Consider the following 27,119-nt stretch of genomic DNA (forward strand, 5'->3'; position numbering starts at 1 on the left):
GGATGGGTGGATGGTTAGACAGCTGAACGAATTGACAGGGTGTTCCGGCATTGGATAACTGAGCCAAGGGTAAAGGGATTCATGCATGTAAGTAAAAAACATTGAGACACAGGACCACAGGAGCAACATGTCTTCTCACTATGAGATATATGATTCACAAAATATGGCTAACTTCAAAGACCTTTCGTTATTCATATACTGTCATAATAAATATGTCAATGCGCTTATCTGGTGTTTTACATTAGAAATGAAGACAAAAACAGTAAAGATGGAAACTGACTTCCCTGCTACCAAAAACATAAAACTCCAGAGTAAAACCTCTGAAAATGAACCAGTGGTTCTGCAGTAAAACTGCTTCCTAAAAGGGAAACAATGCCTATAATAGAACATCTGGAATTTTCCAAGTGTGCAATGGGATTTTTTGAATGGATGGCACTAGAGAGACAAACACAAATTTTGGTGCTTCCGTCTACTTTTCAAAGATTGTTGCACTGAAGTACAGCATCATTAATTAATTTAATAGAGCTTGAAGATGATGGTGGGTGAATTTGTAAAGACTGTTGCTTTAGGGTAATGAATGAAGAATTGTTTTTATAACTCAAAAGGTTTATTACTGACAGCACTGATAATGCACAATTTAGACCATGGCAATTTATATCAGTAAACTGACATGTTAACATGAAGGGCACAATAGAAATAACAAATATGGTTAAAATGTTATTAGCAATGCAAAGAAAGGGAGATTAACGTTACAATTTGTTTTTAAAATGTAACTGCCCGCCTTCAAATCACTTTGACCTCACTTCTGTCAGGTAATTAATTACTATTAGGTAAATATTCTTTTTAATTATTTATTATTTAGATACCATGTGATAAACCACCAGAACTTGCACTTTATATCAAACATCTTTTATTAGACAATAAGAAAATGCAAATGCTTAACAACAGAAGTCACCCTATTCAACCAAAGTCTTCAGCATGCTATATAAACTCAAAGCTCACACAAAGTCAAAACCCTTCAAGTGCTTGTTATTGTCTTCTACAGGTTTTCAGTACAGTTTTCTCTTCACAATCATGTTCTGGAGAAGTGAAACAACTTGACTCAAGCTTTTAAATTTCACACAACACAAATATAATACAATTAACTCATTACTTGTTTATCGTATGATACAAAACACCTTTAAAAAAAGAATAAAGGACATAAACTGCAATACAGTCTGCTTTATAACTGAGTACATAAAGTGAAATGTAAAGCTCCAGTCGCTAAGATCAATATGACGCAAAGGCAATGCTATTGCACACAACACTGTGAATTCATGTGGAGCCTCAGTGCTCTTTTGCTGATGCGTCTTCAACTTCCATTCTGCTTTATATACTCTAGTCTTATTTTACAGCACCACACTTTTCTCAGTTTATACTACTCCTTGGTGACGCTGGTCTTTTCTTGGGTGGTCTTGGGTCGTTTAGATTCTGGAGGCTGGCACACTGGATCAGTGGGAGGAGAAGGACGATCTGGTGAAATAAAAAGAAGGTTACACGTCATAGCCTGTTTCTGTGTGATCTTCTGCTGCGTGTACAGTCATGCGAAAAGCAACATTTCCCCAGTCCTGTGAAAAAATGTAAGCCCACCTTTACTGTTTGCATAGCAATTAAGAGGCTAAGTAGTAGCCAGGTAATTCCAATCAAATGTACTAAATCATTTTTCAGCAAGTGTGAGCACAAGTTCTAGCAGTTTGCTGGTCTGGAGGATTCAGATATGTGTTAACGCAATGTCACAATCTTCCTCGTGCCGCAGCAAATTCAACTCAAGGTCAGATTGTGCAATGCTCAACAGCTACGTCTCAGACTCATGACAATGCAATTAAAAAAGACTGATTTGGAATGAAACAATGAAAACGAGCCTCTTCTCTCTAAAAAGAACATGATACCTAAAGTTTGATTTGACAATAATGGAGATGTTTGGTGAAAACACAGCATATCAGCGTAAACACCTTTTGCAAACTGTGAACCACAGTGTTCGAGGGGTAATGATTTGGGCTTCTTTGGCACCCCCATGCAGGGCTCGCAAAATCGCTAGCCCGACGTCCCGGGGCTATATGATGGCAGGGCTAGCGATTTTGCGAGCCCTGCCATGATCTGCTACTAGAAAGCAGGACTTCGGCATTAATTCTGGGTTTTCTGCACTGCATGATGTTTTGGGGGGTTTTGTACATTAAACACCATCAGGGCTGAAGGTGCAAGAATAAACAAAAATACGCTGAGAAATAATCTGAACATTAATTAATGAAATACTCAATTATGAGCTCATCAGATTCTCCCATGTCTTAATGATAGAGCTGTGAAATTTAAATAACTGTTTAGGGCTCTATAGCACCATCATGGTCACCATGGAAACGCGAACCCCATTTGCGACTAAAAACAGACCTGCAATACAAATGCATTTAGGATCGGCGTGTGAATAAAAAGTTTGACATTAAGCACACGCACACTGATACCACAACAGCAGCAGAGATGATGATGATGGCCCAGTTTAATGTGGAGCTAGAGTCTGTTTACACACCGCAAAGAGCAAAGAGGTGGAGCTTCCTTTGAATACTTATTATTGCTCGTTAATAAAAGAAACGCTTCAGTGGAAGATCTATGTCATAATTTACGCCTTCCACGCCAATCAAATGGTGTCGACCTAACGTGTAGGCACATTTCTTGGGAGGTTACCTGGAAGGTTACAGTGCAGAGTTAAGTACATTCTGTTTCATGCATATAACCTTTTCATATTTTTCTAAAATTATAGTTCGTTGTAAAAGCAGCCATTTAGCTGACAGCAAAATAATCAGTGTGACTGATCATAACAGCATCAAATGTGAGGCCTTGTGTCTCACATCTAAAGCTTGGCTAAAAGGCTTCGTGCAAAAGGACAAAGATCCTAAGCACAGCTCAAAGGTCCAGTCAGTCGTAACTAACTGCATGACTTTAAGAGAGATATGCATAAATAAATTCCTGAAAACTTCAGTGAACCGAAGCAACATTATAAAGAAGAATGGGCTAAAATGTATCAAACAGACCAAAAGTTTAGCACTGAAGAATTAATATAGCCCTTTCAGGTTTGCTTACTTTGATGTTCACTCCCAAACAAAGTGGCTCACCTAATCAAACTATGCTGCTGGCTTGTTTGCAACCTGTCTGACTGCTTTTGTTTCCTGCTTCTTTGAATGCATCTGTAGCTGTGTCATAGTCAGAGATGTCAGTAAACAATTTAAGCTACAAAAAGACTCAAGGTGAAATAGATCTTCAAAAATATATATATGTTCTAAGCTCTAGTACAAATCCATAACTTGCTACAAGCTTGCTATAAGAGCGTGTACATAAAGAGGTAATCCAACTCAAATATGGTACTGTAATAAAGGCACAATAACATACACTGATTTAAACATAGGATAAGACAAGTTGTTGCTACTATCACTCAGTCTAGGGAGGGCCACAACAATCCCTGGGCTCTTGCCACCTAATAATTGTAAGCATCTCACTCGACTCTCCATTATAAAAGTTGATTATCGTGGAAAGTTCAGCATTAAAAAAGACGGCGAAAACCTTACTAACCGTGTTTGGCCTTTTCCGTGGAGGAGAGAGGGCTGAAAAGTGAGCCAACAGCTGGAGACCGGGGTGCAAGGGGAGTCAAAGATACTCTCCTGCAAACAAAGAGAAAAAAGTAGCAATGCTGAAAAGACCTCAAAGCAACACAACGTGTATTTATTGTCTTTTGTTTTGTTGTTGCCCAACAGTGAAAATTAGTCAAACGTTCCAAGTTACAGATGTGAAAAAGGGGGTACGCAAAAGCATGCACAGGCCTGCTATTGTCTGCCAGCAGTCTGACAGAGTGATTATTATTTTGTAGTCAGTGGGGGGTCCAACGAATCCCTCATACCAGACAGGGCTTTGTTCACACTGCAGGTGCTGGGCACATATTAACCGACAAAAACCTCACACGGCAAATAGAGCTATTTATATTTCTCTTAACTTATTCAAAAGAAGGCATATTATACACTATAAAGAGCACAGTGTTTTCTTACTTTTCACACTCTGAAAACTCAAACTGCATTCAAGGGGGCTAGGAGGGTAGATGTAGTCAATACGAGTCCGGTCAAAGATTTGAATAGATTATATATTTCCATAAATTAGCATACGCTGTAGTTTAGGGCAAACTGCACTCTTCACACGCGCCACGCTGCATCTAAAAAGAAGCTTTAATACTCACAGTGAAGCTTTAAGGCTGCTGCTGCACAAACAACACTTATTATCTCTACATTACATGCTTAATGAATAATTCCACTGTGTTTCTAGATCACTCGAGTGGGTTTCAGCAAGTTTCCCTTTCCTGTAAAATATATTTGAATAATATTCAAAATTGGAGACGCTCATCCTCATAACAGATTTTTAGACACAACTCCTAATAAACTGGAACATGGATTTGAAAGACGCTTTTGTTTAAAACTTTACTGTCAAAAAAAAAAAAAAAAACATCCACAAATTATATGTACAAGCATATAAGTTCTTTCTTTAAGGAGGTGTTTTTTGATTTCCTTTTTTCCCCACATACACTTGTGGGACACTTCATTAGGTACACATTGCTAGGACCAACTTGTGCTTTCAGAAAAGGCCTGATACGTGATAGAAGTCACACAGCTGCTGCAGATTTATCAATCATCCGTTCCACCACATACCAAAGGTGCTCAGATTAAACTAAGATCTGTGGACTCTGAAGGCCATTTGAGTAAACTCATGTCAAGTTCAAGAAATTAGTTTGAAAGGATGTGAGCTTTGTGACATGGTGCGTTGTCCTGCTGAAAGCAGCCAATTAGAAGTCACTGTGGTCACAACAGAATGGGCATGGTTAGCATCAGTACTAACCAGGTAGGCTGCAGCATATAAACAATGCTCAGTTGCTCTTAAGGGCCCAAATATGCCAAGAATACAGGCCTCCACATGATTACACCACAAACACCACCTTGAACCAATGATAAAAGACAGGAATGATCGGTGCTTCCATGTTGTTTACAGCAAACAATCCATCCAAATGACTCAAGGCAATGTTTTACCAAACTTCCATTGCTGAATTTTGATCAGCCTGTGTGACCTGTAGCCTCAGTTTCCTGTTCTTAGCAGACAGCAGTGGCACCTGGTGTGGTTTTCTGCTACTGTAGCCCATCCACGTAAGATTCAAGGTGTTGTGTATTCAGAGATGCTTGTCTTGATACCTTGTTTGCACAGAGCTTCTATTTGAGTTACTGTTGCCTTCCATTCAACTTGAAGTAAGCTGGTCATTCTCCACTGATCTCTGACATCAACAACGCAAATTTCACCCAGTTGTTGTGCAGGAAAATCTCAACAGATCAGCAGTTTCTGAAATACTCAAACCAGCCCATTTGGCACAACGACGCCATGTTAAAAACCACTTGAATCCTCTTTCCTCCCCATTCTTATGCTTGGTTTGAGCTTTAGCTGTCACTCTCTTGACTGTGTCTACATGTATAAAAGCAGCAGTTATAAAGTGTCTGTTTATACAAATACCAATATGTACAAGGCTTCCTGAGAGCCTCAGGGAATACACTGTTGTAAACTCTGTTTCAGACTGTTTTTTTCTACTTTTGAAACTGTATGATGTCATAGATAACCTTAATCCGGTAAAATCAGGCACACGGTTCTGTTTTCACAAAAACTTCTGTTTGTAAGAGGCAGACAGAGGAAAGGTGTCTAAGGACAAACGAGCTAAAACAGCTTGTTTCAGACAAATATGGCTTATTGTGAACTGTGAATAATAATGAAAACCTATTGTCAAAGAGACCAAGTGGAGCTAGAAATGAGTACAATACTTTCCCTTTAAGCAATTAATTTTTTTAAATAAAATAACTATTAAACTTTTATGTTTTTGAAAGTTGAGGGTGTGAAGCACTTTCTTTTTTTAAAGACTGAATGAAACAGCTTTGAATTTCTATTGGCAGCTACACGAGAAAACAACTTGCATACAAAAGAAATAAAAACATACCCGTACTAAGTACATCATTATTTACCCGTTTTACTTTCTGCCACCCTGACAGAATCCCAAAGACAGCTGCCCTAATATTTACCTTGGAGTGGGCCCTTTTGATGTGGCAGCACTCTTAGGTGTTGCGGGCCCAGGAGTATTGGCACTGTTGAGGACTTTTGGTGTGGATGGAGAGAGGGGGGTTACGCGTGGTTGGGGAGTGGAAGGGGCGCTTGTGCTCCCAGATTTTGAGGACTGAGGTGCTGCAGAGGCCGTGGCTTTAGGAGTAGTGGGCTTTCCCCATCCCTCAAGGGTGTTGAGGGTGATCCTGCGGGGCTGAGGTTTGGAGTTGGCACGAGGGGTGCTCTTCTTCTCCTCTGGGGAGGTTAGAGAGGGGGCGTCTTTGCCCTGGTTAGCTTGGGATGTGGCAGGTGGGGCTGGGGGTGACGGCTGGGATATAGGAGATGAGCCTTTGGCCAATGATGCCTTCTTGCCTTTTTTCTCAACACCACTGCTTGGGACAAAGACCTCCAGGGTGGGCGGCTCTTTCAGTGGAGTGCCCAGCTCCCCAGGAGAGAATGACAGGAAGGAGCAGTAACCGTCTGTGGAGGACACAGCCAGGAAGGAACCATCACGGGACCTGCAAGGGATAAAGTCTGCTTAATGGTAAAACATTTACAGTTTACCATCCACCTCTCTACTTCATGGGCATAAATCCACACATAAAATATCATTATCAGACTAAGGAATGCTCACAAAGTTACAAGTTTTCAGGTTATTAAATGTAAGACTGACTGTAAGAAATTATTATTATAAGTTCGATCATGTCTTTAGCAACAAATTAACTGATAACTTCATGTTATTTAGAGCTTATGCTGGACTCTAAGTGCAGGCTAAACTGGGTAGTTTGCAGTATTGTGCTGCAGTGGATGAACTGTTTGGTCACTGATAATTTAGCCCATAGATAGCAGCAGAGATGCAGCAAAGGTGGTGGGAGAAGTATAACTTTAAGGAGAAAAATCTTTCAAAATCTTGTTTGTCCATCACATTTGACTAGATATTGATGCACTGAATGTTTTTTCTTTACTCAACTTTCACTCATCAACACGTACTGTATAAAACTCTGGCTCCTGTTTCTTCCTGTTAAAAGAGTTTTTCCTTCCTACTGTACCTTACAATATAAAGCATCTTCAGGCAAATAACTGAATAACAGGAGTTATTTGAGCCAGTCATGTTCTTTAGTAACACTCGCCAAATTCCACCTTTATGCTAGCTATATTCTGGCTGAGCAATACATGGCTTATGTATCTGATTGAAGCCTGTCGACAAAGCAAGCACATCTACTGGAGCTCATAAGACAAATTAGGCGCATTTCATTTTAAGGCAAATGTTTCACATGGCATTGCTACTCTTTAACCCCTATCTATATTGGCTTCCAAGAGGTGAAAGCTTTCCCTTTATCACGGTGACAAATAAAGGTCTTTTATTCCAATTGCTGCAGCCATCATATAAAAGATGAATTTGGCCTATTACTAGCTGTTCCCTGCTTCTGTCTTCCTCTCTTTTGCTGATTTCTGTGGTTTTGATGGCAATGCCATGAAGTTTTGTACTTTATAACCTCAAAGTGTGTGTTCTGTGAGTACAGATTATCTGCTTTTATGTATTGCTGTGTTGTTTTGTATTTTTAAGACAAAATATTCCTTTAAGAAAATCAGGCTTCACTCAAAACAAGTGAATAATATACAGATTTGGCTGTTTTTAACAAATAAGTAAATACATATTACTTTTTTGTGTGCACATTATCATATCTTCCTGTCATCTTTTGCTTTTGAAAAGTTAAATATAGATACCTGTGCTAAAACGGCTAAAAAGAAAGTTTACCATGTGAGATCACTGAGTGTGTGGTAGTGGATGTTGGACACAAGGCCAAATGGAAGTTTCTGCTGCGTGTCATACAACAGGATTGAATCCTCAGAGGCCACGGCAAACACCATACGGTACGGCAGCTGGAATACGTTGGGAAGAGCCTGGACAGTACCGTCTGTAGGGAAGAAATGGGAATGGGAGTGACACAAAGAACACAACACAAGAAAAGAAAACTAGTCCGAAATAATCAGTCTTGCTTGAATGTCCTTGCCTTCTCCTTTTTTTGTCCTCAGTTCAAAGTAGACAGGGCAGCAGCGCACAGCCAGTGTAGCCTTAGATGGGCACGGCAAGTGAGCAACAGGCCTATAAAACACACAGAAAGATATTTATATACACAGATTATTAAACTTTAACAGACTCTGAATAGGGTGTAAATACAATAACAGTCCACAAAAGATACCTCTTTAGACCCTTCCTGGAAAAGATGTAGGTGGTATTCATGATGTTTTCTCCTATCTCCACGCATCCAGCTGAGGTTTCAAAGAAGCAGACAACAGCGAGGCGAAATTAGAAAAAAAGTGTTGCACTGTTAGAACACAAGATTTCAAAAGCATGCTTTGTGTTTACCGGGAGCAAGCAGGAATGACCCGTCTGGTGTGAATGAGAGACGGCGAAAGAAAGACCTCATGCTGTCATCGTGGAACATCCTGTACTGCTTCACCTGAAAAGGCAACAGTTCTAACTCGCTCTGGACAGTTTGGTAGAGCATTTAATTTCTTATATTTGATTTTATAAACTTGTTAAAGAGCAGGTTAAGGAATAAGAATAACACAAGCAGGAAAAACCTCAAAACACCTTTTGCAAAGTTAAGAGAGGTATTGTGGCTCATGCAACTATCAGCTTGGATGAAACACAGATTTCTCAGAATTTCAGATTTATGAGAGACCAGACTGGTGCTAATAAAAATGATTGGAAAGAAGTAACTGAGACATTAGAACCACCTTTAAGACATTGAAGAGAGTTTGTAAAAAGAAGCACGACTGACCTCTCCTTCTGCAAGCGGCCCAGAGCTCATTTTACTGATACTGAAGGCCTTCTTCTTGGTGTGAGTGCTGTACACACGAAGCACCCTGAATGGGAGGAGAAACAAAAATATTCCGAGCATCAGCGTGCTGACACATCAATGCCAGTGCCTACACGACATCAAATACAATCATTTAATAAGGAACAATACTGCACTCATTGCCCACTTTGTTAGTTACACCTGTTCAGTTGTTTGGTAATGCAAAGATCTAACCAGCCAATCACATGACAGCAACTCAGTGCATTTAGGCAAGCAGACGTTGTCAAGTCAACCTGCTGAAGTGAAAACTGAGCTTCATAATAGGGAATAAAGGTGATTTAAGGGACTGATAGGAAGGCAAAAGAAACTTAAATAACCACTTATTACACCTAAGGTAAGCAGAAGAGCATCTCTGAATCCCTCAACCACTGAAGCAGATGGGCTCCAGCAGCAGCAGAACACACAGTGTCACTTCACTCTGCTAAGAACTGGAAACTGAGGCTAAAATCCTCACAGGCTCACCAAAAGTGGACAATAGAAGACTGGGAAAAATGTTGTGTGGTCTGATGAGTATCAATTTGTGCTGCAAATGACAGGGTCAGACTTTGGTGTAAACAACATGAAAGCATGGATCCAACCTGCCTTGCATCAATAGCTCAGGCTGATAGAGGTGTTAAGGTGTGGGGGATATTTTCTTGGCACACTTTGGGCTCGTTAGTACCAGCTGAACATCGTTTAAATGCTATAGCCTACCTGACTATTGTTGCTGACCATGTCCACGGCTTTATGGGCACAGTGTACCCAACAGGATAACGTGTCATGTCACAAAGCTCAAGTAATCTAAAACTGGTTTTCTGATGAAGTCACTGAGTTCACTGTAGTCAAACAGCCTCCACAGTCACCATATCCCAATCTAATAGAGCGCCATTACAATGTAGAGGAAAAGAAGATTCACATAAATGCTATGCAGCCGACAAATCTGCAGCAACTGTGTGCTCACATCATGTCAATAGCTGAGGAATGTTTTAGGCACCTTCTTGAATCTAAGGCTACATCCACACGTACACGGGTATTTTTGAAAACGCAGATTTTTCTATGCGTTTCCACCTTTCGTCCACACGTAAACGGCGTTTTCGGTCACTGAAAACAGAGATTTTTAAAAACTCCGGCCAGGGTGGATATTTTTGAAAACTCCGTTTTTGCATTTACCTGTAGACGAGAAAAACGGAGAAAACGCAGCGTCAAAGGTGTGCGCATTTTTTGACGTCACACTGTGCGCCACGTTATTGTTTCGGTGAAATGAATTTCTACAATACTGTTAATTCTACTCTCTGCAGTGTTTAAATGCTTACATATACACACAGTTACTGTCCCTCCACACATACAACTCTGGGGCCCGTTCTTCGTACCTCGCTAAGTAAGTTAGCTGGATTAGATTGTTGACGATTTCGCGTGATCTTGGATCGTTCGGTTCCCCGAAGCTCATCCGGGACTTGCTGCCATAGCAACAGAGCCGTAAGCGTAAACCTGCTCGGGAGCAGGTTCACTTTATGTAAACAGGATTAGATCGCGGCCACGCAGGTATGTCCGCTTCATTTATACGAAAGCAACAGCGATATTCCACCACTGTTTCACCATAAATAAATATTATCAATGTAACTAAAGATAATGCAGCACTTGATCCTTTTATTGATGTCACACAGATACATACAGGTCATTTCCTAAAAAAGGGAAATGTACTATTAACATTCTATTACATGTATGTGATTATTACAGATGTAATTCATATTTCACAGTAGTAATTGCAAATTACTTTGTGTAATCAAGATGAGAGACCACGGCTATAAAAGCGAAGGTGGATTTGGGAAGCCTGTCGCAGCCATGTCCTGTCCGTATACGCGAGCAACCCATTGCGGAAGGTGCAAGATTGATAAGGAGAGTTTTCAGAATTCAGCGTATATTGCAGGACAGACAGGATCCTTTAGCTCAGCGCGACAGTGTGCTCATTGAGAGATATCGATATTCCCGTGAGGGTATTATTTACTTAACTAACTTGTTGACGAGGGGGTGCAGGACCACCACCTGTCTTTTTTTTGCTCTGCCCTTTTCTTGGTTGCTGTTATGAACAAACAAACAGATTATTTCAGGGTCTCTTTCCTAGAGACGAAAAGCAATATAAGTGATAAATATTACCATTCTGTGGAATATTCTTATATTTCACTTTTACTTGTTCCCATGTTCTAGTGGGTCCTGTTGTGGCTCTAATGTGTAAGGGGATATAATATAACATAATATAATGTAATATAATATTGGATAATATAGTGTAATACAGTAAATTTACCCTACCGCCTACTGGTGTTGGCCAGAGGGGCCGATGGCGCGATATGGCAGCCTGGCTTCTGTCAGTCTGCCCCAGGGCAGCTGTGGCTACAACTGTAGCTGCCTCCACCAGTGTGTGAATGTGAGAGTGACTGAATAGTGGCATTGTAAAGCGCTTTGGGTGCCTTGAAAAGCGCTATATCAATCCACTCCATTATTATTGTTATTATTAAATTACTTACGAGTTTAATTTGTCAGCAACTTTCTGCCAGCCCTCTCTCCTTGCTTTTGCAGCCTTTGCAGTGTTCCCTTGCGTTCTGATTAAACTCTGAAACTCCTGAAATCCCTCAATCAAGAGTTCTTGCTCTGCTGCCGAAAAATACCGAGCACGCTCCTTCGACATTTTCGCCGACCAATCAGAGGGTTGCCGATCAATGTTTCTACTATCGATGCGTAGCCCCTTTTACGACACCCAGTGATCTCACATTACTTCATCCAGCTGTACTAATCGTCAACAGCAGGTGTGTTCGGAGAACCGGATTAGCGAGCTCACGGTTAGCGCGATGATTTGGTCTTGGATGTGTCATTTGATCTTGGATGTAGTAAGCGACGTACGAAGAACGGGCCCCTGTTCTGCTTCTATGCCCCAGCTTTGTTTACTTTTTCCCGCCGAGGCTTCTAGACTTCTGATTGGCCAACATTTCTGCACGGTTAGGAATCTAGCGCCACCTGCTGCTTTGGCATGTTCATAGCAGCGTTTTCCTTCATTTCTGTGTTTACGTATGGACGGGATTTTTTTTTTAAAACTAAAACGGAAAATCTCAGTTTTCAAAAATACCCGTGTACGTGTGGACGTAGCCTAAGTGATGTAGAATTAAAGCAGTTCTGGTGTTAAAAGAGGATCCACCAGGTGACTTAGTAATGTGTCCCTAATAAAGTCGCCAGTGAGTATAATCCATGTTTGAATCACCTATCACAGCTGAGAGTGGCAATATATTGTCCTTGGGGATCCCAGGTAACCCCCTGCACGTAGCTCTTGTGGTCATTCAAGATAGAAAGCTTCTGTCCTAAAAACACAAACAACAAAATAGACAGAAAGTCAAAAATAACACCAGATAAAAGCATCACAGATAAAATGTATGCACCCACAAACCTTTATTGATGTCCCACATGATAGCTGTGTTATCAACAGATCCAGACACCATGAAGTTTCCATCACGTGTCCAGCAGATGTCATACACATCCTCTATGTGCCCTCTGGAAAGAAATCAGATAGCAAACTCCTTTCTATAACCACATCTCATGGGCATTATAGTTATAAAAGCTTCAACAACCAGAGTGCCACACAAAGTAATTAAACACCATTTATGACTGAGTCTCACTTCGTTGACCTTAGCAAACATTAGCACTTGCTGTTCTAGCGTACCTAAGCGTTTTGACCACAGTCCAGCTCTCCTTGTTTAGCTGAGCATCCTCATCCTCCTGAAACACAGAGGCCTGCTCGAGCTCCTTGGAGTCGTTGAGCTTCCACAGCAGAATTATTGCATCTACATCAAAACGTTAAAAGGCCTCTATTATTGTTTCTTAAAAAAACATGTTTCGTTTTGAGAACAAAAACAACAGTTGCTTTTAAATAGAAACACGCATGTTTGCAATGGAGAAAAGGCTGAGAAGCGTCTGTCTACTACGTGGAACATACCATCTCCTCCTGAAGCAAGCAGCTCTCCGTTGGGGCTAAAGCGCACTACGTTGACAGCTTTTGTATGTCTAGCCAGATTAGACAGAAACTCTACCACCGCCTTCCCGTCTGGACCAGCATCCACCCGCCACAGCTGCAAAAACATCATTAGGAAAAGAGATCATTAAAAATTCTCGGTAAATTGTCCGTGCAACATACAGCTCTTCACAAACAATACTCCGTCCACAGATTAATTTTAGTAGGATAAAGGTTACAAAAAAGGGTAAATGTATTAAAAATCTTAATACTTAAATAACTGCTATTAGGTGGATCATCCCTTTAAGGATGTCACGTGCCTTGATAATTTAAAACCTTGCTGTACGCAAACATGAAAACATCGCATTGCTTGATGGTGCATCATGACTTAGAGACTGTCACCAGTGTCTGAGAAGGAAAAAACAAAAACAGGACTACTTTTGACTGCTCTGTTAGTCACAAGGGGCCACCACAGTGAGTAGTTCTCCTTATCTGATTTGGCAAAGAGTGTTATACAGGATGCCTTTCCTGATGCAACCCTCCCAGGGATTTGTGCCTCCTCCAGATCTCAGACTAAGGATCTTTGACTTGTTGTGTTAACCAGTATCCTATGGGCCTTAAGAGAGGCATTCTCTAAGGGCTAAAGCGGGCCTGAAAAAGTCTCTGTAAACAAAAGGTCAATAATCACCCTGACAAATGCACAGTGAAACACTTGCTTAAATGTACAGTTGTGGCCAGATTTCTACATACACTCTGGTCCTTCAAAATCCAAGAAACTCTGTGAAGATCTAAGAAGGAGAATTGTAGATGTAGATTGTAGGATTCTGCCTGAGAAAGATGCCCCTGCTCCAAAACTGACACCTTTAAGTTTGACTGAAATGCCCACGTGAACGAGGGCCTTCTGGAGAAGAATTATGGTGAGGTAATGGTGAGGTTTTCACACCCAAGAACACTGTACTAACTTTAAGCACGGTTGTGGCAGCATCATGCTCCAGGGCTGTTTTGTAAGTGGTACTGGTAGATTGCACAAAGTGGATGATGTAGTAAAAGATTCTTATTCTGTTTCCTGTTTTCCTCATTCTCCCTCACATGACCGCAATTTACCTCGTTTCCACTCTTGACTTTCTCAACACTGATTGGTTCTTGATTTTTTTTGTGCCTTAAATAAACTCACCTGGCATACATTGTATAAGGACTGCACTCCCTTTCACTCACTCTTTTCACTCCCACATAGGGCGGCGGCTGAGGTCAGTTTGATTTGTTCTTCTGAGTTTAAACATTTATGTTCAAGTTAATGATTTAAAGTCCAACCTTGTTTTCTCTTTTAGAGTTTAGTAGTCCATGTGTGTCTTCCTTTAAGTTAAAGTGAAATAATCCAGTACATAAGGAAAATCAATGGTTAGGCTGTTTTCTTTGCATTCTGACCAGATTAAACCCATGGTGATAAACTTTACCTTACCTTTGAACCTCCTACCTAACAGATGGAATCTTATAGGAGAATTACCACCAAATTATTCAACTTCACCTCAAATCAGCAGTAAAACAGGTGTTCCAACAGAAGAATGATACCAAACACACATCCATAACTGGTTTTAGAAAGGATAAAGCAAGCAAGCATTAAATTTTAAATTCATACTTGTGTACTAGATTCTTATTTTTCTTAAGTCATTAAAGATGTACGCTGTACAATCATTTCACCCCGGAAAAAGAAAAGTCAGAAGGAATCACTAAAAGCCCAAAATGACCATGACATTCATGATGAGTATATGGAAGATTATAATTACAACTGTACTCTGTCTACCTGCACTGGGACTGTTCAGAAAGTTAACAAAAAATTTTTTCTCCATATTATCTCTGTTTCTGTGTCCTTATTCTTAAGCTAAGTGTTTTTATGACCAATTAATGAAGAAAAAAACAACTGATGGGTACAAATACCTGCGTCTTCTACATCCGTGAGACTCGCTTCTTCCTGCTGCATTTATAGACTAAATCACTGTTTTTTTTTCTTCTTTATTTCACATTTTATTTAATTAAAAACAAAATAAAAATCGTCGACCTCTTACGGAGTTAACCTGATGTTCTGACCGCTGTCTCCACTCACCCTGACTGTGGTGTCCACTCCAGCTGTGGCCAGTCGATGAATGCGTCCATCTGAGCTGTGCTGAAAGTCCAGACTGTACACTGGCTCCTTGTTGTGCCATGCTATCTCACACGTTACCACCTTCATTTCTTTTCAATTTTTATATTCGGCACCGACCTCAAGGGATAAAAACACGGTAAATTCACCACCTAGATCGTTTTCAATCAACTCATATGAACGCATTAGTTAGCAAAACGTACAACAATGGACTCTGAAATACGGATAAGAGAAAACAGTTTGATAAAGCCGCTCATTTGGCTGCACTAACATATAGAGCACAGCTGGCTAACACGTTAGCAGTTAAACTGGCAGGTTAGCTGGACTGGTTTACGGCTAAACACAGTGGACATCATTCCCATTCATGAACATTTGTGTTAAGTTACTGTTAGCTAAGGAGCGTGCCCGTTATAAATGCAGACGAATTACAAATGCTTATTAATCTGAACGAAGATAACTGGAAGTACGTGACAGTATTTACCTTCTCTGTTGTCCTGCTCAGTCAGAATTGGTAAATTCCCGCGTTCCAGACTCTCAAAACTTCCGGTCTGCCGTGATTGGACAAAAACACGGAAAGGGCGGGGACAATTGATAGTCTTGACTTTTTGTTTTTTTCCTGACGTAATCCGCAAAGATCTTTGGCCATCCCCTCATTTCTTCATATATTTACTATGTAATAAACACCAGACATGGCGACTTAGTGAAGCGTGCAAACATACGTTGATATACAGAATAAAAAAAAAAAAAAGGGGGGGGGGGGGGAGACTAATCAATTACTGATAGTATAGCATTGTGTGTTTTTCCTACTCAGGTATGTTTTTACTGAATTGACCGTGAATTTGGGACCATTGCCATCATGAAAGTGGATGAAAATCTAATGGTAGTCGTCTCTGTTCATAATTCCATCAGTATTGATGTTGTCAATCTCCAGTACCACTTACCGAAATGTAGCCCTAAACTATGACAGTCTCCACAGTGTTTTACAGGTAATTTTAAACACTCAGTGTTTTTAAGCCTCGCCTTTTGTTTTTACCTTCACTTGGCCAGTTTCCTAAAATGGTTTAGGCACACAAAGCACAGCATGCTGAAATATGGCAAGTTCTCTAGTTCATAAAAATACTATGTTCTAGTACTCTGTTCTAGGATGCCCTCTGGACCCAGTGGAGTGAGTGACAGGAGAATGGCGGCTAAGCTGTCATCCCTGATGGACAACATCTCCCACCCCATGCAAGAGACTCTGACAGCACTGAGCAGCTCCTTCAGTGGGAGACTGCGGCACCCACGGTGTGGGACGGAGAGATTTCGCAGGTCTTTCCTCCCCACTGCTGTCAGACTCCACAACAAAGACTTTTGCAGCTGATCAAACCCTCACACGTGCAATAAGACTGCTATATGTGCAATTCTTGTACAATTCTTCTTCTGACGAAGTTGTACTTTTGTATTTTCTTACTCAGTTGTATGTATTGTATATAGTATTTTATTTTATTTTATTGCATTCCAGTGTTTTCTAATTTCTTCTACATAACTTTTCACTTTTGCTGTAACAAAACAAATTTCCCACCTGTGGGACTAATAAAGGTCATCTTATCTTATCTTATGCTATGGCTGTCAAACTGTTAAGAAATGGGAAGAGATGCTTTTGTGACAGGGTGCTGGTAATAAACTGCCTGAAGATAAAATCTAAAATTGTTTCTTTGCTAAGTTTTCCATTATCTGTAGACACAACACTGGTTGAATTTGGTAAAAAAAAAAAAATTGGTCCATTTTTTTTATTATCTTTGAATGATTCAAAGGTCTGTAAGTGGACAGGGTCTAAGGCAGTTTGGTTATGAAAACAATGTCTGTGCGTGATGTCTGTTTATGGCTTAAGGCCTCCACTGAATTGTTTACTGTGCTTCACACAGCCTGATAAGGAGCAGTGGTACAGAGTGAAAATGATGAATTAACGGTGTGAGCCTTATTTCGGAGCGCCACATTGTTGTGAGTGAGATTTAATTGAAGGAGGAACACAATGAAAAAAAGAAAAAAAGGGGCCAGCCCTTGGATTTACGTAAGCATCTCGCGTGTATTTAACACAATTGCCTCAGGCTTTAAAGATCTGTACGAAATTCTGGTTTCCAGTGTGAGAGAAAAAGCCATGCAGTTATTAGAGCTAGGTTAATTGATGATTCTAAATTATCCATGAATGTAAGGGTAAACGGCTGTTTGTTTCTATCCGATAGACTGGTCGGCTGTCCGGGGTGTACCCTGCCGGGGAGCCTATCACTTCAGGGTTATTTCCCGGCCCTGCTGTCACCAGGATAAAGATAGGGGGATGGTAGTTGTTGTAGACCCATTAAATTTTTATGGTAACCAGGATCTAGACTTTGTTGAACTGTATGCAATGTGAAGACAACATGTAGTATTTAAGTGACCAAGTAGTATTTGGATAAAAGTTATTTCATTTCATTTTATTTATTTATTTCACACTTGGTACAACAGATCAAACAAACCAACCACACTTTCTATCAATAAAGCACTACAACCATGTGTGAAAAGGAGCAGGAAGAAGAAAATATTCTTATTAAACCCTGCCCCCTATCTACACTGAAAAAAATGCAATAGGGTGGTTGTTGAATCTGCATAGAATTACTTCATATATCCAGCATGACTAATTTAAATTTCACATCTAAACATATTTTTGTCTTTTAATTTTCACATATTCTTTAAGAATATTCATTCTTTTAGAACAAATCATGTTGAAAAGAAACAAGTTAGTCGTGTTTTATCCTCAAGCTCCGCCCCCTGGAAAGGAAAAATCGGCTGCACTGTCCGCCATTTTTGTCTCTCGCTTTGGAAAATCTACTACCATCTGGAGTTTTACACTTGAAGGTAAATAGGATTTTAAAGCTAACACACCAGTGAGAAAGAGTGTAGACCCTTTATATATGTGGACTTTTACTGGGGTGTTGTCATTTTACAGGTATGTGGGCTGTTTATCGAAAACCATGAAAGGCCAATGTTAGCTAGCTCCAGTTAGCTAATGGTAACCGAAATTATGCGATAAGCAAATTAGTAATTAACATATATAATGTGAGTTAATATTGTTTGTATATTCTTTCAGTCTAAATTACCAGACTATTACAAACTTGCATCGGTGTCTGTAGTAAGTGGTGGTACCTGCAGTGTCTTAACCATTAAACAAGCTAATGTAGGGCTGGGATATTACTGTATGCTAACGTCAAGGATGCATACAGCTCCTCCTCCCTCCCCCCACTTGGTAGGTCAGATCATAACCTGATTCACCTCACCCCCCGCTATGTGCCAATTGTGAGGAGGGAACCTGTGACCACCAGGACTGTTAGGAGGTGGTCAGAGGAGGCAATAGCGGAACTACAGGGCTGTTTCGAGGTGACCGACTGGGAAACACTCTGTGAGCCTCACGCCGAGGACATCAATGGGCTTACTGAGTGTATCACAGACTACATAATTTTCTGCACCGACTCCATTGTTCCAGCTCAGACTGTTCATTGTTACCCAAATAACAAGCCGTGGGTGACTAAGGACATCAGAGCCCTCCTCAACAACAAGAAGAGGGCTTTCAGAGGGGGCAACAAAGAGGAGGTGAGGAAGGTCCAGGTGTTACTAAAGGACAAGATCAGAGAGGCTAAGGACAATTACAGGAGGAAGCTGGAGTGGAAACTCCAGCAGAACAGCATGAGAGAGGTGTGGAGGGGCATGAAGACCATCACTGGATTCAGGCCAACCAACAGCAGGGGAGCTGAGGGAGGTGAGAATAGAGCCGACGAGTTGAATCTGTTTTTCAATAGATTCGACACCACAGTGTCTGCTCCCACCCCCACAACCTCACCTGCAGTCAGCCTGGAATCCAGAGCCACACCACTGTGCCAGCCTCTCTCTTCACATGTTGCCTCCTGTGAGATTCCTGACACCCCTCCCCCACCCATCACCTTCACTCAATACCAGGTTGAGATGCAAATGAGGAGACTTCACTCAGGCAAGTCTGCTGGACCAGACGGAGTGAGTCCCCTTGTCCTCAAGGCCTGTGCCCCCCAGCTGTGTGGAGTCTTTCATAAACTGTTTATGCTGAGTCTGAGTCTGCAGAGGGTCCCGGTGATGTGGAAGACATCATGCCTCATCCCTGTACCAAAGACGCCTCGTCCCAGTGGCCCCCAGGATTACAGGCCCGTGGCACTGACCTCCCACATCATGAAGACCCTGGAAAGGCTCATCCTGGACCAGCTGCGACCCATAGTAAGACCACATCTGGATCCCCTTCAGTTCGCTTATCAGCCTCGTCTCGGAACAGAGGACGCCATCATCTACCTGCTCAATCGTGTCTACACCCATCTGGACCAGCCGGCGAGCACTGTGAGGGTCATGTTTTTTGACTTTTCCAGTGCTTTCAACACCATCAGGCCGACCCTCCTGGGTGATAAGTTAGCAGCGATGCAGGTGGATGCTTCTCTGGTGTCCTGGATTGTTGATTACCTGACAGGAAGACCACAATATGTACGTCTCCCACAGTGTGTGTCTGACAAGGTGATTAGCAACACAGGGGCACCACAGGGGACTGTCCTCTCCCCCTTCCTCTTCACCCTCTACACCACAGACTTCAGCCACTGCACAGAGACCTGCCATCTTCAGAAGTTTTCTGATGACTCTGCGGTGGTTGGATGCATCAGCAGGGATGATGAGACAGAGTACCGGGCTGTGGTCGACTCCTTTGTCACGTGGTGTGAGCAGAATCATCTGCAGCTCAACGTGGCAAAGACCAAGGAACTGATCGTGGACTTCAGGAAGACCAGGAAACACTTGACCCCTGTTTCAATCCAGGGGGTCAGTGTTGACATTGTGGAGGACTATAAATACCTTGGAGTACACATTGACAATAAACTGGACTGGGCTAAAAACACCACAGCACTTTACAGGAAGGGCCAGAGTCGTCTCTATTTTTTGAGGCGACTGAGGTCCTTCAACATCTGCCAGAAAATGCTGAGGATTTTCTATGAGTCTGTGGTGGCCAGTGCGATCCTCTATGCTGTTGCATGCTGGGGGAGCAGGCTGAGGGTCGCAGATGCCAACAGACTTAATAAACTGATCCGTAAGGCCAGCAATGTTGTGGGGATGGAGCTGGACTCCCTCAAGGTGGTGTCGGAGAGGCGGATGCTGTCCAAGATAAAGACAATGTTGGATAACACCTCCCACCCACTCCATGACATGTTGGTCAGTCACAGGAGCTCGTTCAGTGAGAGACTGAGATTACCGAAAAGCACCACTGAACGACACAGGAAATCATTCCTGCCTGTGGCCATCTCCCTGTACAACGCATCCACTTAACACACTGTTTGCTGCTACAACTACACATGTTTCTTTTCCAAATATTTATTTATAAGTGACTTATGTATGTATGTATGTATATATATGTATATATTGTACTATTCTTAGTTAGCGTATTGTCTGTCTTGTCTTAATGTTGGTTTAAAATGGAGCACTGTAACAAAAAATAATTTCCCCCAGGGATCAATAAAGTATTCTGATTCTGATTCTGATTCTGATATGACTAGTTTGTTGAAACATGTCTGCTGCCAATGTGACTGCTCACACACGGTAACATTACCAGCACATAGCCACAGCCGCTAAAAACATGCTGAAAGGTCAATCTAGCTTCTGTAGTCAGCAGCTGGAAGACTCAACACAGACCCAAGATTCAGTGTAACGGTTATCTAAATGTTGTGTGTCCTGTTTGTAAGCCCAGAAAAAGAAATTAAATAAAATGACGACCTTGAGCTTCAAGCTAATGTAAGCGTAATGCTATAGCATAAAGCAACTAATGCAATGATGACGTTGTTAAATTAGTAAAAATACAGTAAATATATCCAACATGAATCAGTTATATTTTTGGTCTAAACATAATTAAGTCTCACGCCTTTCACTTGTTTTAGAAGGATGTTCAGTCTTTTAAAACCAGTCATATCAAAATAACAGAAAATAGTTACGTTTTCTGTTGAAACTCCACCCCCCAGGGCGTGTTCTGCGAGGGAAAATTCACTGTGGCGGTCCGCCATTTTTTGTCGTTGCTTCGTTTACGTTTGGTGCTGAGCTTTACTTTGTCGAGGTAAACTGAAAACTACATGTTTGAGAGGAAACGAAGAGAACATCCATTATATGGGGAAGTTTTTCTCATGAATTGCTGTTGAGCAACATAATGGAAAAAACAAGTCATTCCTTAAGTTAACTAACGATAATGCTAGCTTAAGCTGCAGGACAATATTATGTGCTTTTTTTCAGTGTGTGCCCAGTCACATCCGCTTGTTTTTTCTCAGTGAATACAGACTAACAAACTCGTGTCCATTTAGTTTAGTTTTAGTTAAACAGTTAAATAAGCTAGTTTGCCATGGGGTGGGCTCTGTTGGGGGGGGTGAAGATTTGCATATGTTATCTCACATTCTGTAAGGTAAATTTTCTGGAAAGGTCAAATTAACTAATTTAACTAAGTATTAATGAAAGACCTTGATGTGTATATGACAATAATAGATGTAGTTTCTGGGTCATTTGGCAGAACTGCAAAATGGCCAGGAGGAGGCAACTGCTGTGGTTGCAAACAGGCTTTGGGTGGTATGGAAGTAAGAGCAACTATGGAACTGCTCAGCAACATGGGACCCATAGCTAATAAATAGTAATATGACAAAAAATAACAACTTTGTGTGGATGTAACCTTGTGAGATTTGAGATTTTGACAGCATTTTTATGTGACAACTTCTCTTTTTAGATAAATGCAGAGTTTAAGCGCATTACCACCATGCCACTGCAGTCCAGATTACTCTCGCATATAGATGTGCTATCTGACAAACTCATAAAGGTCTTCAAAAGGCGAGGAGGACAAATAGGAAGAAGACTGCAGAACATTCTGGAGCCCACGGCCCAGGTAAGAAAAAAATAATTTGTGTATACACTCTAGGGAAAATAATAATTTTAACAAAATGCTGCTTGTCACTCTATGCCAGGAGTATGTTGAAAATCACCTGGGATTTTCACAATTTACCATGGGTGCGTTTTTTTTTCTTCTTTTACCTGCATTAGAACTATGTGTGGAGTTCATAGTTGAACACCTCTCTATGCTCTGACAGTATTCTGCTTCTTTGCGTGGAGATTTCACTTCATGCATTACCTTTTTAAGCATTCTGAGGACTCAAATCACATGCTGTAATGAATCCATTTTTGTTCACCTAATGTGTTAATGTTAACATTTTTTGGAATAGTGACACAGATTGAAATAAGATTTGGTATAATGTTCTTTGACCAGTGTTCTGTTTAATTAAATTTTGGAATTCTGCATTTTCTAGGCCACAGATGAAGCCATTATCCAACGATCTAATAAGGAAACAACCATGGGAATTTACATCATAAAGTCAAGAGATGCCAATGGCAGCCCTGAGGACATCGGGATAGTCCTTGAAGGGCAGAGAGTCTGGCAGGATTTGGATAACTATACCCTAGCAGCTGCAATGCTGTTTGGACTAATGTACACTTTGAACCTCACCTACCCACTGGAAAAGTATACCTTCGAGGTATTATAGAAACTGGTTATGGAGCTCAAAAGGAACAGCCTTTCAAAGAAGGCCCAGGTTCTCAGGACCAGACTGTACAATTGAACAGTTTTCCAGTTATGATGTGGGAACAACATGTTTACCTCTTCGAATATATACCATCCTTTCTTTTAAGCCAGCACTGGTAAAGTTGCAGTACATAGTGAAACTTATTTTTCTGGCACTTTTCAACTTGGGGCCTTTATTACTGCAGTTTTCACTTTTCAAGCCATGGCTCTTTTAAAAAAAAATTTCAAACTTTGAATGTCCATTTTTCTCAATGGAAATGGTGCCTTGCACCAATTTCACCAATTTGCAATTTTGTTCCCAAGGTGCACCACTACAAACAGATTGCATCGTCTAGTATTAGTGATTGTGATGTTTAGTGATAGAAGCAAGCCAATACTAATCAGTTTAGGTCTCTTGGTTGTGTGCCTGTGGATTATAATGTTATTTTAAGTCTCTTCTTTGTGTTATTTTAATAATTACACCCCTGTTGCCATATTACCTTATGGCTCTTACATTTAAAAAACTATTTTTTACATAAGCGCGATGTCATAAGGCCCCACAATGTTGAATTCAGGTTCCAGCAGATAACTTTGAGGAATGTTGTGGAATGTTTTTCAAGAGATGCATTGTACAAATATGACTCATGTATATTTTGGAAGCCTGAATTGAAAGTCCATTTTTACAACTGTGTAGTATTTTCAAAAATACAGGTCATTGTTCAAAAATGTTTTGCTTATTTCTTTGATTGAGAGAAAGTGTACAGTACATACAGTAAGATCAGCCTTAATTTAGTTTTATTTATTGAACACTCAATTATATATTAGATTATATATTATATATTAGAAATTTGTTATAAAATAAAATAAGCTTACCATAAAATTGTCTTGTCAATATAACACATAGTAGTCCAATACAATTAACACAAAAAGTTCATGTCTGATAAACAAGTGGTTTCTATAAATATTTGACCGGAATGAAAAACATAACAACAACATAAAAAAGTCATGTTCGTGTTACCAGAAAAATGTGTGCAGGTATAACATAAAAAACTAAGGTTAACCAAACATAACTTAATTTCGTGCAACCGCTTACAATAATTTTTTTATGTTTATCCCACTGATTATTTTTTTCAGTATACATTCCAACTTATATTACAAGTGGGCACCAAAAATCAGGGAACAAACTAACATTAACATTTATCTCCAGTCCTAACCCAAACCAAACAACAAATTTACAATCAGAATATACCACTCCACATAGTAACAAGGAGAAAAATAAAATTAAAATAAATAAAACAAAAAATTATAATGGATCCATTTTCAATGAACTCCAATTTCATTCGCATTCTTCATATTGAGTTATCATTTTAAGCATGTAACACTTTTTAAAACAATGTAAACTTATACAATTCTTTAAATTATAATGAAGAGGATAAAAGTTATTGAATAGTGTTGAAATAAACTGACAGAATTGAAGGATTAAAATATTCCAACAGCTCAACTTACTCCATCTGAACATGTTTCAATCGTGTTTTATGAACACAAAATGCACAGGTTTACTAAACATGAAAAGGTTGTGTTGATTTAACTCAGTTGTTTAAGTTTCTGCCAAAGCAAAACATTTGTGTGCAACCAGTGTCCACTATTGAATCAAGTAAATCCAACATGTTTTTTCAGTGCAAAAAGGAGTTACAGTACCTGTATTCCTACACAATATTGTCCCGGGAGCGAGAAAAACTTTCTGGTGAAGTTTTGGTTGATTTTTGGGTTTTGCTTGACACTAGCTTTATTTTATCAGTGAGGTTTGGATTGTTTTCTTTCTCTAAGAGAGAGGAAGATGGTTTTATGCTTGGACATGTTTGCAATGGGCCCCAGTATTTGTTATTATATGAGTATTTTATTGGTTACGTTTGTCTTTGCTTTTGTTACAGTGCACTGAAATAAGAACATCTGAGAGGTGTGATCCACCGGTGGTGATATTTTGGTATTTTGTGAGTTCCTGATTTAACAAATCAGCTCTTTAATCCAGGCCTGAGAGATTGAACTTTAAAGCGCTATAAAATATTCTTACTGGAAACAGTCGCAACGTATTTTTCTCCATGATTGTAATGGGCTCTGGAGAAATTCACTTATATGGGACATTGATCACATGAGAAGTCCTGAGCCTAAAAGGATTGCAGCGAGTCAATCCAGTCCAAAAAACAAGGAACTGTTTTCCTTTAAAATGATGACGTCATCTTGCTGGTGATGGAGGCTCGAATAGGTTGCGCGTGAGACTCCATTATCAGCAATACCTGGTATGAATGTGTGTGGATGTATGCATGTGACTGGCCTGTGATGGACTGACGACTAAAAGTTTTAACTGACTTGATACTGAGAAAAAAATGGTACTGACTTTAGGATTATTAAATGTCCACAAACAATTCACCCAGCCTGTAAAAGAAGGGTGGATGTTTTGTCTTGCTTTGTTTTGTTTTTACAGGAACAGAAGGATGACAGAGACTAAAGGAGGAGGCTGTAGCTTCACATGAGTGTGAACTGCAGACTTAACCCTTTGGTTGCTAATTTTGAGTTACTGATGTTTGCATTAAGAAAAGTGTGTTTTAGTAGCTGTGTTTCGATTAATGTATCACAGTATATTGTTGGGAAGGTTAAATGCTAAAGTGAAGAAAAGCTTTGATTTCACTCATGACTGAACATGTTATTATTAACCATAGCGGGCCACTGTAAAAAGTCAATTAACTGTTATAGAGGGGGGAAAAAAAGCCAAAAAACTCTATTAATATCTATGGATAACAGGGAAATGGTAGGCTTGTCACATTCAAAATGGAGATATGTAATAATAAACACTGGTCCCCGTTTTTTAGGTGCTTTCTTGAAATAGTCAGCAATTTAAAAGTAGGATAGAACCGACAGGGGCGTGTGATAGGAGGTGGTGCTGCACAAGAACAAGACCAAAATAAAGAAAAATTATTGTGTTTAGCTTTGATAAATTCAAATTAAAATGTACCATTACACTCAGAGGATCAATATGAAATCAAATATATGCTAATTTTGTATGAAGTACATGACTGATAACTGTTCTGTCCTGAGCTTTTGTTTTTACAGCACCCACTTGACCACACCAACAGTTTCTCGCCACCAAAAGGGAATACTTGCAAAGAATAGGGAGGAATATCATCAACACTGGGAAAGGTAAGCCCCGAAGGGGTGATGACACCATAAATTTCACTTTCATTTTTCAAACATGAAAAATTCTTCAAACATTTAGAGACAGAGTGGATAAACATAATGTCGCAAACCACATAAGGATGGAGAGTTGGAATCGATAAGATGGTGAAATAACACGCAGTAAAATGTTGATCATGTTGATTATGTTTATTCCAGTGTGCAGAGCAAGGTTATTATCATTAACGAAAACTAACGAAATAACGAAAACTAGAAGTGAAAAAACATTTTCGTTAACGAAAAAAAAAAAAAAAAAAAGGAAAACTAACTAAAACTGTAATGAGTGTTCACAAAACTAACTAAAATTAACTGAATTTATAGCAAAATGTGTTTAGTTTTCATTGATGTGTGCGTGTCCTACAATAGTCAAGGGTGAAAATGAAGTTTAGTTTCCAGATTTTTTCTTGCCGTCTCATTATGCCAGCAGGTGGCAGCACGTTAGTCGAGTCGTCTGTGTTGCTGCTCCGTCGACCCGCAGAATCATGTCAGGAAAAGTCGGGAGAAAGCGCCAGAGTCCAATTTGGGATTACTTTGAATATGACTGTGTTTTGGATAAAGCAAGTGTCTTGTAGTGGAAAGAGACAAATTATGAGGGACATTTATAAAGGGAAAAAATCCCACAAACCTTAAAGTGCACTTGAAAAGGTCACACAAGAAGGCTAACCCAGTTTACCTTGAAAAGGTAAGGGAGCACACTCAACCCTCATCCCCAGAAACAGAAGCTAACTCCATGCAAGGCAGCGTGATGCATCCCGAGACAACAGGACGGGGACATCTACATAACTGTGTGAGTCAATTGCCTTCAAAAAGTTTATCAATTGACTTGAACCAAAATTACGAAAACCTGGTGCTGCAAGAGTTAATAGTCTCAATACCCAAGGATAAGCAGAAGAGCATGACTGATGATGAAACTGAGATTTTGTTACACTTAATTTTTGCAAACACAACTAAAAATATAACTGAAACTAATCGGAACTAAACTGAAACGAAGGATTTTCAACAAAAAAAAAATAGAAACTAAACTAAACTAGCCAACAATTGATAAAAACTAATTAAAACTGATATAAATTCGAAAATCTGAAGTCGAAACTAAATAAAAATAAAAACTAATGAAAATTGCAAAACTGTTAAAAGCCTGTTCCAGACTAAGATGGCGTTGGACATCTTCAGGGCGGA

General features: G+C 40.1%; 2 protein-coding genes across 4 annotated transcripts; one reads left to right on the forward strand and one right to left on the reverse strand.

Moving 5' to 3' along the window:
* Positions 1-697: 697 nt before the first annotated feature.
* chaf1b (chromatin assembly factor 1, subunit B) lies at positions 698-15,684 on the reverse strand. 2 transcript variants are annotated; one of them, XM_085249024.1, is made up of 14 exons: positions 15,600-15,684; positions 15,083-15,238; positions 12,967-13,099; positions 12,694-12,814; positions 12,421-12,524; positions 12,238-12,334; positions 8,931-9,015; positions 8,513-8,606; positions 8,346-8,415; positions 8,157-8,248; positions 7,901-8,060; positions 6,123-6,659; positions 3,598-3,686; positions 698-1,512 (listed from the first exon to the last, which is right to left on the reverse strand). In XM_085249024.1, the coding sequence occupies exons 2-14, from the start codon at positions 15,206-15,208 to the stop codon at positions 1,418-1,420; spliced, it is 1,803 nt and encodes a 600-aa protein (XP_085105150.1). In that variant the 5' UTR covers positions 15,209-15,238; positions 15,600-15,684; the 3' UTR covers positions 698-1,417. The 2 variants fall into 2 exon arrangements, with proteins under 2 accessions (XP_085105150.1, XP_085105151.1); XM_085249025.1 differs by lacking the exon at positions 15,600-15,684 and adding an exon at positions 15,505-15,525.
* Positions 15,685-17,916: 2,232 nt separating this feature from the next.
* On the forward strand, positions 17,917-23,499 carry LOC146556691 (uncharacterized). Of its 2 annotated transcripts, XM_085249533.1 has the most exons (4): positions 17,969-17,989; positions 21,145-21,236; positions 21,891-22,046; positions 22,465-23,499. In XM_085249533.1, exons 3-4 carry the CDS (start codon positions 21,921-21,923, stop codon positions 22,696-22,698), a joined length of 360 nt encoding a protein of 119 aa, XP_085105659.1. In that variant the 5' UTR covers positions 17,969-17,989; positions 21,145-21,236; positions 21,891-21,920; the 3' UTR covers positions 22,699-23,499. The 2 variants fall into 2 exon arrangements, with proteins under 2 accessions (XP_085105658.1, XP_085105659.1); XM_085249532.1 differs by lacking the exon at positions 21,145-21,236 and having other exon boundaries at positions 17,917-17,989.
* The last annotated feature ends 3,620 nt before the right edge of the window (positions 23,500-27,119 follow it).

Source organism: Mchenga conophoros, linkage group LG16 (genome assembly GCF_057382185.1).
Source record: "Mchenga conophoros isolate Kocher_MC1m ecotype Shallow Benthic linkage group LG16, M_conophoros_male_GT1.1, whole genome shotgun sequence".
In the NCBI taxonomy this organism is placed as follows: Eukaryota; Metazoa; Chordata; class Actinopteri; order Cichliformes; family Cichlidae; genus Mchenga; species Mchenga conophoros.